Below are 17,742 nucleotides of genomic sequence, written 5' to 3' on the forward strand. Positions count from 1 at the left end.
ATCTTATTTCTTAGGCTCCTGGCATTCGCATATAGACATTTCAAACTATGTTTGTTGTTCCTGTTTACATAATGCTTAGTACTTGACAGTATTAATTTGCAATCTTTTGTCTGATTTTTATTTTAGGACACCTGGAGGCATATTTTCAAAGCACTTAGCCTCCCAAAGTTCCATAGAAACCTATGGAACTTAGCCTCCCAAAGTGCTTTGAAAATATGCCTCCTGATCTACTACGGTCTCTTTTGCAACCTCATTGTCAGGATACCCTATCTTCCCTGTTTTGGTGATATCTTTGAAAGATACCTTATCCTGAACCAGGCGCTTTTGAACGACTGTCGGCCTTTCCCCCCCCCCCCCCCCCCCCCGTTTCTAGTTTAAAAGCTGCTCTATCTCCTTTTTAAATGCCGATGCCAGCAGCCTGGTCCCACCCTGGTTAAGGTGGAGCCCATCCTTTCGGAATAGGCTCCCCCTTCCCCAGAATGTTGCCCAGTTCCTAACAAATCTAAAACCCTCCTCCCTGCACCATTGTCTCATCCACGCATTGAGACTCTGGAGCTCTGTCTGTCTCTTGGGCCCTGCGCGTGGAACGGGTAGCGTTTCAGAAAATGCTACCCTAGAGGATCTGGATTTGAGCTTTCTACCTAAGAGCCTAAATTTGGCTTCCAGAACCTCTCTCCCACATTTTCCTATGTCATTGGTACCCACATGTACCAAGACAGCCGGCTCCTCCCCAGCACTATCTAAAATCCTATCTATTCGCCACCTTCGCACCAGGCAGGCAAGTCACCAGTAAGAATAGATCAAACATGAGCAACAGCCAATTACAGCAGTCAAACTATTCAAATAACAATACAAAGTATGACGTGGAGGGGCATAATTGAACGAAAACGTCTATCTCCATGGGCGTTTATCTCCGAGAACGGGTCCGTGAAGGGGCGGACCGAAGCGTATTTTCGTAAAACATGGACGTTTATCTTTTTTTGAGCTGGGCGTTTTTGTTTTTCAGCGATAATGGAAACCGAAAGCGCCCAGCTCAAAAACGAATAACTCCAAGACATTTATTCGTGGGAGGGGCCAGGATTCATAGTGCACTGGTCCCCCTCACATGCCAGGACACCAACCGGGCACCCTAGGGGGCACTTTTACAAAAAAAAAAAAACAAGGTAAAACAGCTCCCAGGTGCATAGCACCCTTCCCTTGGGTGTTGAGACCCCCAAATCCCCCTCAAAACCCACTGCCCACAAGTCTACACCATTACTATAGCCCTAAGGGGTGAAGGGGGGCACCTACACGTGGGTACAGTGGGTTTGGGGGGTGGTTCGGAGGGCTCCCATTTACCAGCACAAGTGTAACAGGTGGGGGGGGGGATGGGCCTGGGTCCACCTGCCTGAAGTCCACTGCACCCCCTAACAACTGCTCCAGGGACCTGCATACTGCTGCCAGGGAGGTGGGTATGACATTTGAGGGTGAAAATAAAAAGTTGTGAAACATCATTTTTTGTGATGGGAGGGGGTTAGTGACCACTGGGGGAGTCAGGGGAGGTCATCCCCGATTCCCTCTGGTGGTAATCTGGTCATTTAGGGCACTTTTGGGGGCCTTATTCGTGAAAAAACAGGGTCCAGGAAAAGTGCCCTAAATTCTAGCTACAAACGTATACTTTTTTTCCATTATCGGCGAAAGGCGCCCATCTCTCCTTGGCCGATAACCACGCCCCAGTTCCACCTTCGCCATGCCTCCGACACACCCCCGTCAACTTTGTACGCTTCCGCGATGGAGTGCAGTTGAAAACGTCCAAAATCGGCTTTCCATTATACCGATTTATTCGTTTTTGTGAGATAAACGTCTATCTCCCGATTTGGGTCGAAATCTAGGCGTTTTCCTCTTTCAATTATAAGGTGGATAGTATACTACTTACAAGGTCAAGAATCTGTTGCTCCTATTTGAGATTCTGGTTGAATCACTGCTAGTGGAGGAGTGGCCTAGTGGTTAGTGCAGTGGACTTTGTTCCTGGGGAACAGGGTTTGATGCCCACTGCAGCTTATTGTGACCTTGGGCAAGCCACTTAACTCTCCATTGCCCCAGGTACCAAAACTTAGATTGTGAGCCCTCTAGGGACAGAAAAAGTACCTATGTATAATGTGTACAGTGCAAATGATTAATAGTAGTAAAGTTAACTACCTTCCAGACCAGAGCTTTGGAAACAGTCCTGGATTTCTGACCACCCCAACATGTTGCATTATGGGACTTACAGCACTGACTTCAGCAGGCAGGATCAAGCACTACAAATCCCACACTGCTTTGGGAGGTACTGGCAATGCGTTCTTTGATTGGGAGCCAATGTAGTTTTTCGTGGAGGGATTTTGCGCTTTAAAATTGCGTTTCACCAAATATAAGCCTAGCTGCCATGTTTTGAGCGGTCTGAAGTTTCTTTAAGGTTTGTTCTTTACATCCCACATAAATTCCATTGCAGTAATCTAAGTGGCTTAGTACCATTGATTGTATCAGGTTGCGAAGTGTTTCCCTCGGGAAGAATTGCTTCACGCGTTTGAGTTTCCACATTGAGTGGAACAATTTCTTTGTTGTGGATGCCACTTGGCTCTCTAGGGTTAAGTTACGGTCTATTGTAACGCCGAGGATTTTCAAGCTGTCCGAGATAGGAAGGGTGTGATCTGCAGTGTTGATTCTTGTGGGGATGTCCGCGCTGTGTTGGGATGAGAGGATGAGACAATGAGTTTTTTTCTTTATTGAGTTTTAGTTGAAATGCATTTGCCCACGAATCCATGATGTTCAGGCCGAGCTTGATTTCGTTGGTGATTTCTGTCAGTTTGGTTTTGTAAGGAATGTATATTGTGACATCGCCTGCATATATGAAAGGGTTAAGGCCATGGTTGGATAAGGACTTGGCAAGTGGGGTCATTATTAAGTTGAATAGGATCGGTGATGGCGGTAGTCCTTACGGTACTCCACAGTCTGCTTTCCATGGTGATGATATGTTTGAATTTGATTTTACTTGATACGTTCTTGTGGTTAGGAAGCCCTTGATCCAGTTAAGTAAGTTTCCACCAATCTTGAACTTATCTAGTAGTCTTATTAATATATTGTGGTTTACCATGTCGAATGCACTAGACATGTTGAATTGGAGGAGAAGGATGCTTTTACCTGTTGCTATTTCCTGCTTGAATTTGGTTAGAAGAGTGAGTAATATTGTTTCCGTGCTGTGGAGTGGGTGAAAGCCTGACTGTGATTCGTGTAATATTGAGAATTTGTTTATGTAATCTGTAAGTTGTTTGGTTACCATGCTTTTCATCAGTTTGACCACCAACGGGATAGATGCTACTGGACGGTAGTTAGTAATTTTGTTTGTTTTTTTCTTGGTGTCTTTTGGTATCGGGGTGAGTAGGATATTTCCATTTTCCTTAGGGAAGAGACCTTGCTGAAGCATGTAATTTAGGTGGGATGTGAGGTCTGCTATGAAGCGGTCAGGGGCGGATTTCATTAGGTAGCTGGGACAGGTATCTAGTTTACAGTGAGTGTTGGAAAACCTACTAATCGCCTGGGTAACTGATTCGACGGTAAGGAGGGCGAAGTTTAACCAGGTCCGATCTGCCGGGTATTCTCCAATGGATGGGTCCAATTCATTAAGGATGTTTTCAATGTCGGTGTTGTTCTGAGGTAGCGTGTTGCGTAGGGTTACAATTTTTTCATTGAAGTACTTTGCAAGTTTATCTGCAGATGGGATATCTGTATTCATGGTAGTGACCAAGTTGGTGTCTAGGAGGTTGTTCATGAGTTGGTATTATTTCTTCATGTCTTTGTAATCCGTCCCTCTTTTGGTTTTATAGTATGATCTTTTGGCCTGTCTTATTGCGTATTTGTATTTTCTTTGTATTTGTTTCCATGTGTTGAGTGTATGTTCATCTTTTGTTTTATTCCATGCTCGTTTGAGTTTCCTGGTTTGTGTTTTTAACTTTTTCAGTTCTTCGTTGACCCATGGTGTCGAGTTATGCTTGTGTGGGGGTTCTTGTTCGTAAGGACGCAATTTCATCTCGTATGCTTTTGCATAACAAATAAGGCACAAAAAGTGCCCTAAATGACCAGATGACCACTTGAGGGAATCAGGTATGACCTCCCCTTACTCTCCCAGTGGTCACTGATCCCCTCCCACCCCCAAAACTGTGATTAAAAAACATTACTTACCAGCCTCTATGACAGCCTCAGATGTAATACTCAGGTCCCTGGAGTAGTCTAGTGGCAGGTGCAGTGCACTGCAGACAGGTGGACCATGGCCCATACTTCCCCCTACTGTTACACTTGTGGTGGAAACTTTGAACCCTCCAGAACTCACCAGAAACCCACTGTACCCACATATAGGTGCCCCTTCATCCGTAAGGGCTATTGTAGTGGTGTACATTTGGGGGTAGTGGGTTTTGGGTGGATTTCTGAGAAGTTCTGAGAGAAGAGGACATTTTCTCTGGTAAGTGAACATTATTTTGCTTTGTGCTTTGAGAACTTAAAGATTGAGGTTTAAAGGAGGAATTGTACGTTACTGATAGGCAGAATAAAAATATAAAAAAGCAAACTTTATCAACTAATCTCCATACTCTTTTGGTTCTGGTTAGAGAATGACATGGGGACAAAGTTTGTTTCCATCCCCACCCTATCTCCGCAGGTTCTGTCTCTGGCCTTGTGCTGTAGGCTCTGCAGGTTTTGTCCCCATCCCTGCCCCATTCCCGTCCTGTCCCACACATAGGAGCCAACTTTTCAAAATGATTGGGGGTGCTGAAATGTTTTTTTTACAGGTGCATTCCCCCTCCCCCTCCCTCATCCCCCCTCCCTCTCCCTCTGTCCCCCTTCCTTCCCCTCTCCCCCTCCCCCTTGCTCCCCCTCCCCCTTGTCCCCTCTCCCCTCCCCCTCATCCCCCCTCCCTCTCCCCTTCCCCATCCCCCCTCCCTCTCCCCGTCCCCCCTTCCCTGCCCCCCCTCCACCTCCCTCCGAGTTCTAGTCCCCCCTCCCTCCCAGTTCCAGTCCCTCCCAATTCTAGGCCCCCCTCCCTCCCTTCGAGGGCCTGGAACCAGCCGGCCTTTTTTCCATTATCGGCCTAAGCCGGCCATCTTTTAACCACGCCCCCATACCGCCTTCAGTATCCTGCCGACACGCCCCTTTGAACTTTGGCTGGTCCTGCGACGGAAAGCAGTTGAAGTCGGCCAAAATCGGCTTTCGATTATACTGATTTGGCCGGGTTTAGGAGATGGCCGGCCATCTCCCCATTTGTGTCGGAAGATGGCCACACTTCTCCTTCGAAAATAAGCAGGTTAGTGTCCAATGTTCCCGTAATAAGCCATATGGGAACAGATTGATGGGAACATTGGACACTAAAGGGTTAAGATCAGAGAATACTAAAAGTTAGACTTGTCAGTGTTGCACATTGTCCACTATGCAGAGACTAGGGTGGCTGCGTTCTCAGTGTCTGGCTACAGGGGCTTGGCCCCTCAAATTGGCTCTGGGACCCCTGGTGTGGCTGGTGAGGGTCAGGGACCCCTATCAGCTGAAGTAACATAGTAGATGACGGCAGAAAAAGACCTGCATGGTCCATCCAGTCTGCCCAACAAGATAACTCATATGTGCTACTTTTTGTGTATACCTTACCTTGATTTGTATCTGTCATTTTCAGGGCACAGACCGTAGAAGTCTGCCCAGCATTATCCCCGCCTCCCAACCATCAGCCCCGCCTCCCACCACCAGCTCTGGCACAGACCGTATAAGTCTGCCCAGCACTATCCCCGCCTTCCAACCACCAGCCCCACCTCCCAACCACCGGCTCTGGCACAGACCGTATAAATCTGCCCAGCACTATCCCCGCCTCCCACCACCGGCTCTGGCACAGACCGTATAAGTCTGCCCAGCACTATCCCCGCCTCCCACCACCGGCTCTGGCACAGACCGTATAAGTCTGCCCAGCATTATCCCCGCCTCCCAACCATCAGCCCCGCCTCCCACCACCAGCTCTGGCACAGACCGTATAAGTCTGCCCAGCACTATCCCCGCCTTCCAACCACCAGCCCCACCTCCCAACCACCGGCTCTGGCACAGACCGTATAAATCTGCCCAGCACTATCCCCGCCTCCCACCACCGGCTCTGGCACAGACCGTATAAGTCTGCCCAGCACTATCCCTGCCTCCCAACCTCCAGTCCTGCCTCCCACCACTGGCCCCTGAAGTGTTTGTCCAGCGCTGGTCTCCGCCACATTGCCTGCTCTGCTCTTCCCTTCATGTCACGTGCATGCTCATTTTAATGAAATTGAGCTTGAGCGATCGTTCATACTGAATTTCATTAAAACGAGCACGCACGCGACAGGGGCAAAGCAGGGCAGGGCAGTGCAGACTAGAGCTGGACAAATGCTTCAGCTGGCAGGGGTTGGGGATTCCCGCCAGCCAAGGTATGTGAGGAGGCGGGGGTGGGCCAAAATGTGCCCCATCACTTTGGGCTCTGGATCCCCACCACTGCCTCCCCTGCAGAGATTACTGTCCTAGAGCCATCTCTTTGGATGAACCATATGGTCTCCTCTGTATTAATCCCTACAACGTATGGAATAAATATAGAAGATCCCCACCTACTAAGAAGGTGGGATGAAAGCAAAACAAATGGCATAGAAGAATGTAACAGTGAAAGCGGGAAACTCCCGCTGAATGTGGGAGACTTGGCAGATCTGCCCTGGGCAGGGTTTGGTTTTTTTTGCACCCCTTCTCTCTTTGACTCATGCGTTTGCAGACTCGGAGCCTGACTCACAAGGGCAGCCCCAAGCTTGGCACCCTTCTTATTCACTCCTGGTGACATCCCCAAAGAGACAAATAAACCTCACTTCTGAACAGACAAAAATGGAGCTGGATCCTGAAAGCTTTTCTTTTAAAGAATTATTTCAGCTTCTCATTATTTTTTTCCCAACTGGCCAGACTTCAAGATGCTTTTACTATTTCACTACAATTTCACTGCACTGTAGTTAGAAAGAGGTGCTAATGAAGTATCAGTGTGGCTGGGGCTTTTCTTTAGTTATGCACTGACAGGCAGATGATCAAAAGCAAACGCCAGCGCTAGAGGCTGTTAGCGCCATACTAGCGCCGGCGTTTGCTACCGCCCCATGATCAGAGCCCTCGAGCATGTGAAACAACACGCTCCAGGACTCTTAGCGTAAGTAGCCTGCAAATGCATGCTAATCAGCGCTTAATGCATTCACCCCCAATGATCAGTATCCAGCGCGCCAAAGATTGGGTCGCTGGCCACGACAAACCCTACGCCAGCTCCGAGCTGGCATTAGGGTTTGCAGATCATTGGGGAGGAATGGGGAGCCATGTCCAGCATGAATTTGCCAGCGAGGGCAGTTGAGCATGTCCAAAATTTGGACGTTCTGTGATGGGGCAGTTGAGGATGTCCAAAATTTGGACGTTTCTGCAGTGGGCACTTAAGGACGTCCAAAATTGGATGTTTCTATGAGAAAGACGTCTTTCTCATAGAAACATCCAATTTTGGACGTCCTTAACTGCCCATTGCAGAAACGTCCAAATTTTGGACGTCCTCAACTGCCCCGTCACTATACTTCTGACACCCTCTTGAAATTTGGCCGTCCCTGCAACAGGGCAGTTGAGGACGTCCATCTTCTGATTTAAAGATGGCCGTCCTTCTCTTTTCATTGGTCTCCAGCCCAGACCTGTCAAACAAGTGCGGGAGGATTGTGCTGAGCACTTCTACCTCATAATCAGAGATAATTGCGCTGCTTAAATTTGCATGCATTATCTCTGATCATAGGTCTAATAGCGCCCCGCGCTGTTCCAGCGCCATTTTAGAGCGCTGTTTGGAACAGCGCGGGGCTTTTGATCATCTGCCTGTGAAAGCAGAAAGCAATGAAGGTTAACCCTTTGAATTCCAGTTGTTATTTACTGAGCCAGCGGGTGTGATTCTGTTTCACCGACTACTTTCAGGAACGTTAACGTTTTCTTTATTTCCTGCTAGGGCGTTACTGGAAGGAGAAAGCGACAGGGAACAGATCATGTGGATTGAGCTTCGTGGGAAAAAAGTCCCAGCAGGTACTTGGGATTTCTCTTTAGTTCAATGTATAGCATGGACTCTGGTTCATTACAATAAATCAGTACCTATTGGTTAGGAGATACAAGACTATAACCAAACGGTATCGGAGTGAAAGCTTAAAGGCTTCTGTAAATAAATGCATTGACTGATAATCCAGGCATAGAAATTGTACCTTGTAAATACAAGAGCCCTAAGTTTCAAACTGGTCTAATCCCTCTCTTAGAAGGTTGGAGCTGAGCAGGATGCCTTAGGCACATGTGAGCCAACGATAAGGCCATAAGATTCTTTCAGACAACATTTTTAGATGAAGAATATAGTTGGATCAACAAAACAAAAGCACAAAACGGCCTTCAACACTGGAACAAACAAGGAGATCTTTAATTAATAGACCCGACACGGGCCGTGTTTCAGCATGTCTGTGCTTCCATCAGGGGCCTGTACTGATAAGAACTCTTGATGGGCATACACAAATATTGACCACTTAGCCCTTAAAAAATCAAGCAAACGCAATCGCAATCCAGAATTCTAAGGGCACTTTGGTGCATAGATGGAGATTGATCAAAGAGTGAAAAATCAGACCAACAAAAATTAGGGCTGCACAAGCGGTGAAATTAGATCTGGATACACTGTGCTTGTGCAGCCCTGATTTTGCGTTGGTCTGATCAGGGCCTCCGAAAGGGGGCAAAATTCCCTGGGCCTGGGCCTCCAAGGGGGGCCCAGCACTGGTGTCTATTTCTTTCCTGCTCCTGATGTGACCCAGGTGATCGAGTCCCGACAGGAGCAGGAGAGAGAAAACCCTGGCACCAGGCCCCCCCTTGGAGGCTGGACTTCGGGCCAAGGCCTCTGGTTTGGCTGGTGAGGTTCCCCCCCAGGCCCCAGCTTCCTCCAGCGCTGCTCTTCTTCACTCTGCCACCTTGCCTGCCAAGTGGTCGCTTTTCCCCTCAGGCTGCGCACTGTGGCGTTTCTAGGGGGGCTAACACCCGGGGCGGATCTCCGATGTGCCCCGTCCCCCGGGTGCAGCGCCCACCTGGATGCAGCATGACCCCCCCCCCCCGGCGAAAGGACACGCCCCGCGAAGGAATCCCTCCCCGGGTGCACGCTGCTGGGGGGGGGGGTGCCGCGCGTGCCTGTCCTCCATTGTTCCATGCTTCTTCTGTGCCCCAGAACAGGAAGTAACCTGTTCCGGGGCAGAGAAGAAGCATGGAACAACGGAGGACAGGCGCGCGCGACCCCCCCCCCAGCAGCGTGCACCCGGGGCGGACCGCACCCACGGCCCCCCCCCAGGAGCGCCACTGGGCAAACAAATCTCACATCTAGTAACTGAATTTACTCCTAATAAATACGTTATTACCATGCTGAGTTTGTTCGTGGATGTTATCCAATTCTGTTCTTCATCTGTGTACCGTTTGGTGGATTTTGGTCTCTCCTTCAGGTTACGTTTTTATACTGAGCTTCGCATAAAAAGGGGGAGGAGAATTTTGACTCTGATTCTGCTCCATGTTTATAGCATATTATTATTTCAGATCTCTATGTTGCCTGAGGCCATGAATTGAAAATTGATTCATTCTAAAAACTAACCAACCTTCCTTTGCTTTTTCTGACATATTTCCTGCAGGCATCAGGACGTTTGCCTCTGAGCATAAAGCCGAGTTCTCTGCACATCGGAGAGAAAATGACAAGAGAACATTTCCTTATATCAGGAGTAACGTGAATGCAAGATCCAAAGGACACACTGCAAACATCAGCAGCTCAGTATCTTCCTTAAATCTGGCATCACATCCCAGGCCAGCAACAACAGACACTGGAAGAGTTTTGTGGAAAGACGTGCCCAGCTCAGGCTATCGCACTCCAGTTATAGTCAAGGAGGAATCCTCTTATGAAAGCACTGCAAGGACCGACACAGGATTCAGAACAAGGGCTCCAAGGTATGACTTTTCAAAGAACACTGAAATTCAGCAAAAGATAGATCCTGAAAGACGACAAAGAGAAATAACTATCCCTACTTCATTTCCGGTGGTGAAAGAGTCCACTATACACATTCGTACCTTGGATAGAGACCAGGGAGGTGACCTTAAGCTGGGTACCTTGCAAGATACGAGATCAAAAATGGATCACCTTAATACATTTCCAGGTTACGAACTGAAGTCCGACATTATAGGAAAAAGATATCAGCAAATTGAGGAGAAGGGATATGCTGTAACAAACCAGAAGGCCGAGGAAGGCAAAGCAGACAGTGTGGATGGAAAGACTCTGCTAAGTGAGAAAATAAGGGAAGGTAAAGCAATGGAAAATGAGAGAGAGACAACTCTGGAAGAAAAGACGACAATAAGGAAAGAATTCCCTAGAGAAAAAAGAAGGTATGCTTTTGAGATAGGTACTGAAGCAGCACTAGCTAGAGAAAAACCAAAAAAAGAAGAGAGACCAGTAAAACAAACAGAGTTATTTATTTGGGAAGAGACAAATGCCGAGGATAAACCATCAAGAAAGGAGAAGAATGTTACGTTAAAAGGTCAGGGTTTGGAAAATGAAGCTGCAGGACAGATGTATGTTGTACCAGAAGAACAAATGAATGAACGCAAGTCATTCAAAGACAAAGAAAGCTTTGCTGTGAACGAAAAATCTCAAAACATGGCTGGGTATGAAATACCAATTACCGTAGGAAAGCACGTTCAAGGACAAGTGTCAGAGGGAACATTACATTCTAGAGCTTCAAGAGGTCTTGACAGTGATGAAGAGACCACTAAGCCTACTGAAGCCACAGAGATACACGATGAAGGAACAGAAACAAAGGGATCTGAAAAGGAGACTTCTTGGAAGGAGACTCTAGCAGGAAATGTAGGAGTTGCTGATATTTTTAAACATTTTGGACAACCTGATAGCTGGGAAACAACTGAAGGTGCGCAAGTGACCTATGTTGAAAGGACAGAACATGCAGCTGATGGCACAGTAAAAACGGAGATAACGGTACAGTCTGCCATGGAGGATGATACAGACCTCACTGATACAGCTGATCTAGAAGCCTTATTAAACAAGAATATCAAAAGAATGATTCCAGAGGATTTAAAAGGAACAGCAGCAGAAGGTCTGATAGAAAATATCATTCATTCTGGCCTCAAAGGAAAGCAGGATCTGGGGAAAAAGTCAGTTAATGTTGAGATTGTGGAGGAGCTACTGGGATCTGCTATGGATGAGAAAAGTGAATTTTCCACACCATTCCATGTAGAGGAAGTAGACGATTCTTCTACAGATTTGGACGGTACCTATGGTGGTCATGGTACAGGTGAAGCTCTGACAGCTGAAGAAAGGAGAAACAAAGTGCAGCCTCATGGACAGATGGCAAATGTAGAAGAAGTAACTGAGGAAGAAGATACAGGAGAAGAGCTAAATTATATCGTATCTACTCCTGATGACTATCCTTTAGTCCATGATCAAGATGATGGTTCCTTATATGGACAGATTCACATAGAAGAAGAGTCAACAATTAAGTATTCTTGGCAAGATGAATTTTCCCAGAGCACACAGAGTAAGAGAACTGTTAGTGGCTTGCATGAGTATGGTGGCTCAGGCCAATCAGAAATTGCAAGCCAGAGCACAGAGGGAAATGCGCGTGAATACAGATTAAGACAAGAGCAACCCAAAGAAGAAACAGCTCACATGGAAGCAGTTGTAACTGAGAAAGAAATTAAAATACCACATGATTTCCAGACATCATTAAAGGAAATTCTATCCCAGGAAACTAAGGATCCTAAGCATCAACTGAAGGATGCATTAGACCAATTGCAGGGAAGTCTTCCTGAAAGCATTAGAGAAGAACTGTCTGCGTTAACAGGCAGTGGTCAAGCAGAGTCTGATAACATGGCAGTAGACATTAAAAAAGTTGAACAAACAACCGATAGTGGTGTGGTGACCATTGTTGCGGAAATCAATATATCACAAATGCTTGACAAGGATAACTTTGATGCAATGCGACACACTGAAGGTAGAATGAGTGATATGGCATCGCTGCAGTCTGAGCAAGATGACATTTCTGAAAACCTTAAGACTGAAAGCACAGTGAACGGTGACATCAACATACAGATAGATACATCTTTATCTAATAATCAATCTAGGCCTTACACGGGTCAAGAATTTTATAGCTCCTCGACACTGAAAGGTAATGATGGGGTAGAATGTTACACAGCAGAACAAGTCACTCATTTTCCTGCTTCTGAAGCAGAGTGTGGCTCCACAGGAGACAGTCCATGGTCAGAGACATCAGACTGCAAAAGACTTGTAAGGCACATTAAAGTAGGTCCAACTACTGAAGAAATCATATTTGAAGGACCTACTTCAGAAGTGTTAGATGCAGTTGTTGCAGGGGACCTTCCTCCAGCTGAAGGTTTTACTGATGTTAGAAGATCTATGAATCGTATTAAAGTAGGTCCAAAAGAAATTCATACCACTGAAGAGATCATATTTGAAGGGCCCATCTCTAAATCACTGGAAATGGGTGGTAATGCAGACCTTTCACAGACAGAGGATTCATCGGATGCCAGGACATCTGTAAGTCGTATTAGCATTGGTCCAACACTGATTCATATTACTGAACAAATCATGTTCGAGGGGCCCATTTCTGAAATGTCAGAGTGTAGTGATAGGGAAGGCTCAACAGATGTCAACAGATCTATAAGGCACGTTAAATTAGGCTCCAGAGAAATTCAAACTACTGAACGAATTGTGTTTGAAGGGCCCATTTCTGAAAATGTGGAGAAATGTGATCGAGGTGGAAAGTCTGAGACAGAAGCTATAGTTAACAGCAACAGTTCAACAGCGCATTTTAAGCTGAGTCCTCAAGAAAGTCAAACCACTGAACACATAATATTTAAGGGACCTATTTCCAAAACTCAAGAGTTCAGTGTTATAGAAACCCGACCTGAGGCTGATCTCTCAACAGATATTGACAGAGCTACAAGCCATATTAAATTAGGCTCAAAGCAGATTCACACCCATCAACAATTTGTCTATGGAGGCCCCATTTCTACACATCTCCAGCTTAGTGGTACAGAAAACCTTCAACAAACAGGAGATTTGTCAGATCACTTGCAGCTAAGTCCTAAAGACATTGAGAGTAACAAGGAGAACATTTTTGAAGAACCTGTTTCTGAAAAACTTGGGTCCCATGATACAGAAGATCTTCTTCAGTCTGAAGAATCCACCGATATAAACAGATCCATCAGACATATTAAATTAAATGCAAAAGAATTTCATTCTCCTGAAGTCATATTTGAAGTTCCTGTTTCTAAAATTCTAGAGTCTAGTGATACAGATGATCGTTCTCTGTCCAGTGAGTCAGCAGATACCAATAGATCTATTGAACATACTAAACTAGGTGAAAAAGAACTTCAGTCCTCTGAAATCATATTTGAAGAACCTATTTTTGAAACACTAGGATCTAGGGATAAAGGAGATCATTCTGTATCTGAAGATTCTACAAATATCAATAGATTCATGAGGCATATTAAACTGGATACAACAGACTGTCATTCACCTGAAATCATATTTGAAGGATCTATTTCAGAAATCCTAAAAACTAACGAGAAAGGGACTCATTCTCAGCCTGAAGGGACGACAGATATCAACAGATCAATCAAACACATTAAATTAGGTCCAGAAGACTTTCAGTCCTCTGAAATCATATTTGAACGACCTGTTTCCGAACTCCTAGGGTCTAGTGAAACAGGAGATCATTTTCAGTGTGAAAAGTCTACAGATAACAGATCTAGTCACCATTTTAAAGTAAGCCCAGAAGAATTTCATTCTTCTGAAATAATATTTGAAGGACCTGTTTCTGAAACGCTGGGATCTAGTGCTATTGATGAGTTTTCTCAGCTCGATGAGTGCACGGATGTCAACAGATCAGTCAAGCATATTAAGTTAGGGCCAAATGAAAAATCTTTCACCTTTCATATGGATATAACTCAACTCACAACAGTGCCTTCTGATGCAGCTGGAGTCCAGGAACATTCAATGGTATTTTCTAGTAGAAAGTCGGCGAAGGAGCCTGAAGTCAGTTGGATACAGAATGTATCTGAAGATAATCAGAAGGATGATGAAAGGGAAAATGGCAAAGAGGAAAAAATCAGTGCTTCCTCCGACTCTCATGGTGAAAATATCCAGGCCTACGGGCAGCAAATAATCGATATGTCTCCGTTTGATAAAACACTGCAGTTGCAAAGAATGGTGGACCAAAGATCGGTGATTTCTGATGAGAAGAAAATCGCTATTATCTACCTAGACAATGAGAGTGATTCCTAATTCATTAGGAATGCAATTTAAGATGCCAGCGTTGGAAATTGTTTTCCCAAGATCCCGCCTATTTGAGGAGAATGTGGATTTCCTGACGTCCTCCTATATATTGATACACTTTTTCCATTGCGGATACCTCTCTGCACCCTACAGTAAGCTTCGTGTCTCAAGACAGGCCTTGCCATTCCCTGTGCCAAAATTCTCCGAATGGTGAAGTGATGTTTCTGCATTAGGACAGCAGAATGTTTTCAATGGCTCATCTCTGCTACCAGCTGTCTTAGGTTATACAGGAACTTTTGTAATGAATGTTTTTTTATGTGCTTGGACTTTACAGTGTAGTATTTAATATTTTTGACTAACCAATAACATGTCTAAGTTGATTTTTCATCTTTGCTACATACCAGGTTGTGCTAGGAATAGTAACAAATATACAGCATTTGAAGAATTCGCAGTAAGCTTTGTTACTGGACAATGCATAAGAGTGTCCCAAATATGTTGGCTTGAATTTGGTGAACACCGTGTACCGATGAGCTTCAGCAGCTGTTCATCCATGGGGAGATTTTGAAGCAGTGCCGCTGAAAATGACCAGTTAAAGTAAAACCGGCTACTTTGGGGGTGTCCTGGAGGCAGAGTCGACACTTAGCAAGTTAAGGGGTCCTTTACGAAGCTGCGGCAAAAGGGGGCCTGTGCCGGTGTCAGCGTGTGGTTTTTGACGCACGCCGAGGTCCCGTTTTACCAGAGCGGGTAAAAGATAGGTTTTCTTTTTTTTTAAAGAAATGGCCGTGAAGCAAGTGAAGCACTTGCCGTGCACCCATTTGGAGGGGGGGGGGGGGGAAGAGCTCCCTGCCACCCATCGAGGTGGCGGTAAGGGTTCCCTTGCTAATACTGCCAGGTACACACTGGTGCTACAAAAATTTAAATATTTTTGTAGCGCCGGAAATGGCGCATTCTAGGGGTGGGAACTACTGCCGGACTGCTGCGGTAGCCTGGAAGTACTTTCGTTTTAGCAAGTGATAAACCTGTAGTGGGTTTATCGCCATTTTGTAAATGACCCCCTAAATGCTGATATTCAGCACTTAACCAGTCAAGGTAACCTTATAAATAGGACCACATCAAAGTCAGCGCGTGCTGAATATTGCACTTAACCAGCTATGCTTTAGCTGGCTCTGCAACCCTGGAAGTTCAGACATAACCCAGCGCTGAATTCCTAGGTATAACAGCAGAATTGGTCAACAAAACGCTGAGCGTCACTGGCTGAATATCAACCCCCATCCGCCCGACATTCATTGTTATTTAACCGGCCAGGAACAGCTCCTGGCAAGTTGAATAGCCTTAAGTCAGCTAAGCATTAATATTCAACGTGAGATAGCCGACTGTCTTGGCTGAATATTACCACTTAGAGACTAGCCCGGTCACCAGCTGTGTTGTGCAACATAGCCCAATAGCTCCAATAATCATTGGCTGACCGGCTACATGAAGCAGCCAGATAGACCTGCCAGCCGAGAAGTATTGGGTTAACCGGCTATGTGCACAGTGGCCAAAAAACCTCCCAGAAATTTACCCTATGTGTTTATTTTGTCAGGATTCACAGACAAAAGTGATTTTCTCAGGAATCAGTGTCTACAGGGTCACCACCAGCCAGGGGCGTAGCTAGGTGGGGCCACAGGGGCATGGGCCCCACAGGTTTAGCCCTGGCCCCCTCTACTTTTGACCCCCCTCTCCCGCCGCCAGGTACCTTTGATGGCGGGGGACCCCAACCCTCGCCAGTCGAAGTCTTCTTCAGGACTCACAGAAACAGATCCCCAACCCCCGCCAGCAAAGGTACCTGGTGGTGATGGGGGAGAGTCGGCGGCGGGAGTGGGGGTCAAAAGCGGGGGGAGGGTTGGCGGTGGGGGGGGGGGGATCGGCAGCGGCTGAGAGGGTCGAAAGTGGCGGCGGGCTAAACTGTGCCCCCCACCTCGGGCTCTGGACCCCTCTCCCGCTGAGGTCTGGCTATGCCCCTGCCACCATAAACTCTCCTCTTTACGTGGATGCTAGTGAATGAGCTATGTAGATGCTTCTCCCACTGAGATCAGACTCCTCCTAGTGCAGGGGTGGGCGACCTCAGTCCTCAAGTACCGCAACCCTAGTTGGGTTTTCAGGATTTCCCCAATGAATATACATGCATACACTGCTTTTAATGTATGCAAAAAATCTTATGCATATTCATTAGGGAAATTCTGAAAATCTGACTGGGTTGCCACCCCTGTGCTACTTGTTTCTGGGTAATATTTTGGCTGCTTAGTATTCTCCATCTTTTAAACATGGAGAAGACCTGCCTTGTTGACTTCTCCCAGCTTCTTAGTGGCTTCCTTGCAGAGGTGCTCATTGTTGTTTGACATCAGAATTCTTAGCTTCACAATAAAGCTACAGAGTTTGCAGCTCATACTTGGGTTTCGTTCATGACCTTCACGGCTTTGTCTCTTAAGTTTTTTTTTTTTTTTAAAATCTTTTCTTGTCTTTCTTCATAGCTTGGTTCCAGTTTGTCATGGAAGGGAATCAAACATATAAACGGCGAGTGACCGAACTCACTCGCAAATGCGCACTAAAGACCCTCTCTGTCCCGCCCCCGCGTCAATACGTGATGACGGGGCGGGACAGAGAGGGTCTCTACTGCGGAAGGGGAGGGACGAAACCGCCGTCGCTACCGCTCCCCCCCCCAAGGTCGCCGCCACCACTCCCCCCACCCGGAGTCGCCGCCGCCACCACCCACCCTCCACCTGGGCCCTCGCTCCGCTATAGAAACAGCGCCAACGCAGCACACAGCTCAGCTGAGCTGCCGTCGGCCTTCCTTCCCTGCCTGTGTCCCGCCCTCACCCACGAGGGGTGGCGGCGACTCCGGGGGGGGGGCAGCGGCGAGCTCGGCGGCGGGGGGGGCCTTGCAGCGGCGAGGAGAAGGGGCCTTTCAAACCCCCCCCCCCGTCCTATACTAGCCCGTTTTTACGGGCTCAACGGCTAGTGTAGAAATAAATAAGTAAGGCATTTTCTATAATTCGTTTGGAAGTGTTCCTTTTAAAAAGTTAGTTTTTTCTTGAAGATTACACAATCGTTGGCATTGGTACATAGAACACCTGTTAACAATAAGGGCTGAGAAAAAAACAATTCTGAGGAAGTAAATCACTGATCAGACTAGAAACTGAACTAATGTCTCAGGTAAAAGTGGCTTGGAAAGGTCCCTGGGCATGTTAGATAGGGAGGGAGCGATTCCGAATCTGTGCACCTGTGACTCTCAGGGCCTGAGTGGATGACTCTGGCTCCTCCTTAAGCTTTGAAGAAGCTGATTTATGGGAGCAGGTTGGAAACAGAAACGGCAGAGTCACAACCATGGGGCCAGATTA

At 46.7% G+C, this 17,742-nt stretch overlaps 1 protein-coding gene across 1 annotated transcript in view; it reads left to right on the forward strand.

The window, feature by feature from the left end:
* Positions 1 to 15,168, forward strand: part of SYNM (synemin) — a 60,950-nt gene extending 45,782 nt beyond the window's left edge. The window contains exons 3-4 of the mRNA XM_030189731.1: positions 8,006 to 8,079; positions 9,696 to 15,168. Of these exons, the coding sequence (XP_030045591.1) occupies positions 8,006 to 8,079; positions 9,696 to 14,374 (4,753 nt within the window). The 3' untranslated portion in view covers positions 14,375 to 15,168. The remainder of the gene's footprint in view (positions 1 to 8,005; positions 8,080 to 9,695) is intronic.
* The last annotated feature ends 2,574 nt before the right edge of the window (positions 15,169 to 17,742 follow it).

This window comes from Microcaecilia unicolor, chromosome 1 (assembly GCF_901765095.1).
Source record: "Microcaecilia unicolor chromosome 1, aMicUni1.1, whole genome shotgun sequence".
Classification (NCBI taxonomy): Eukaryota; Metazoa; Chordata; class Amphibia; order Gymnophiona; family Siphonopidae; genus Microcaecilia; species Microcaecilia unicolor.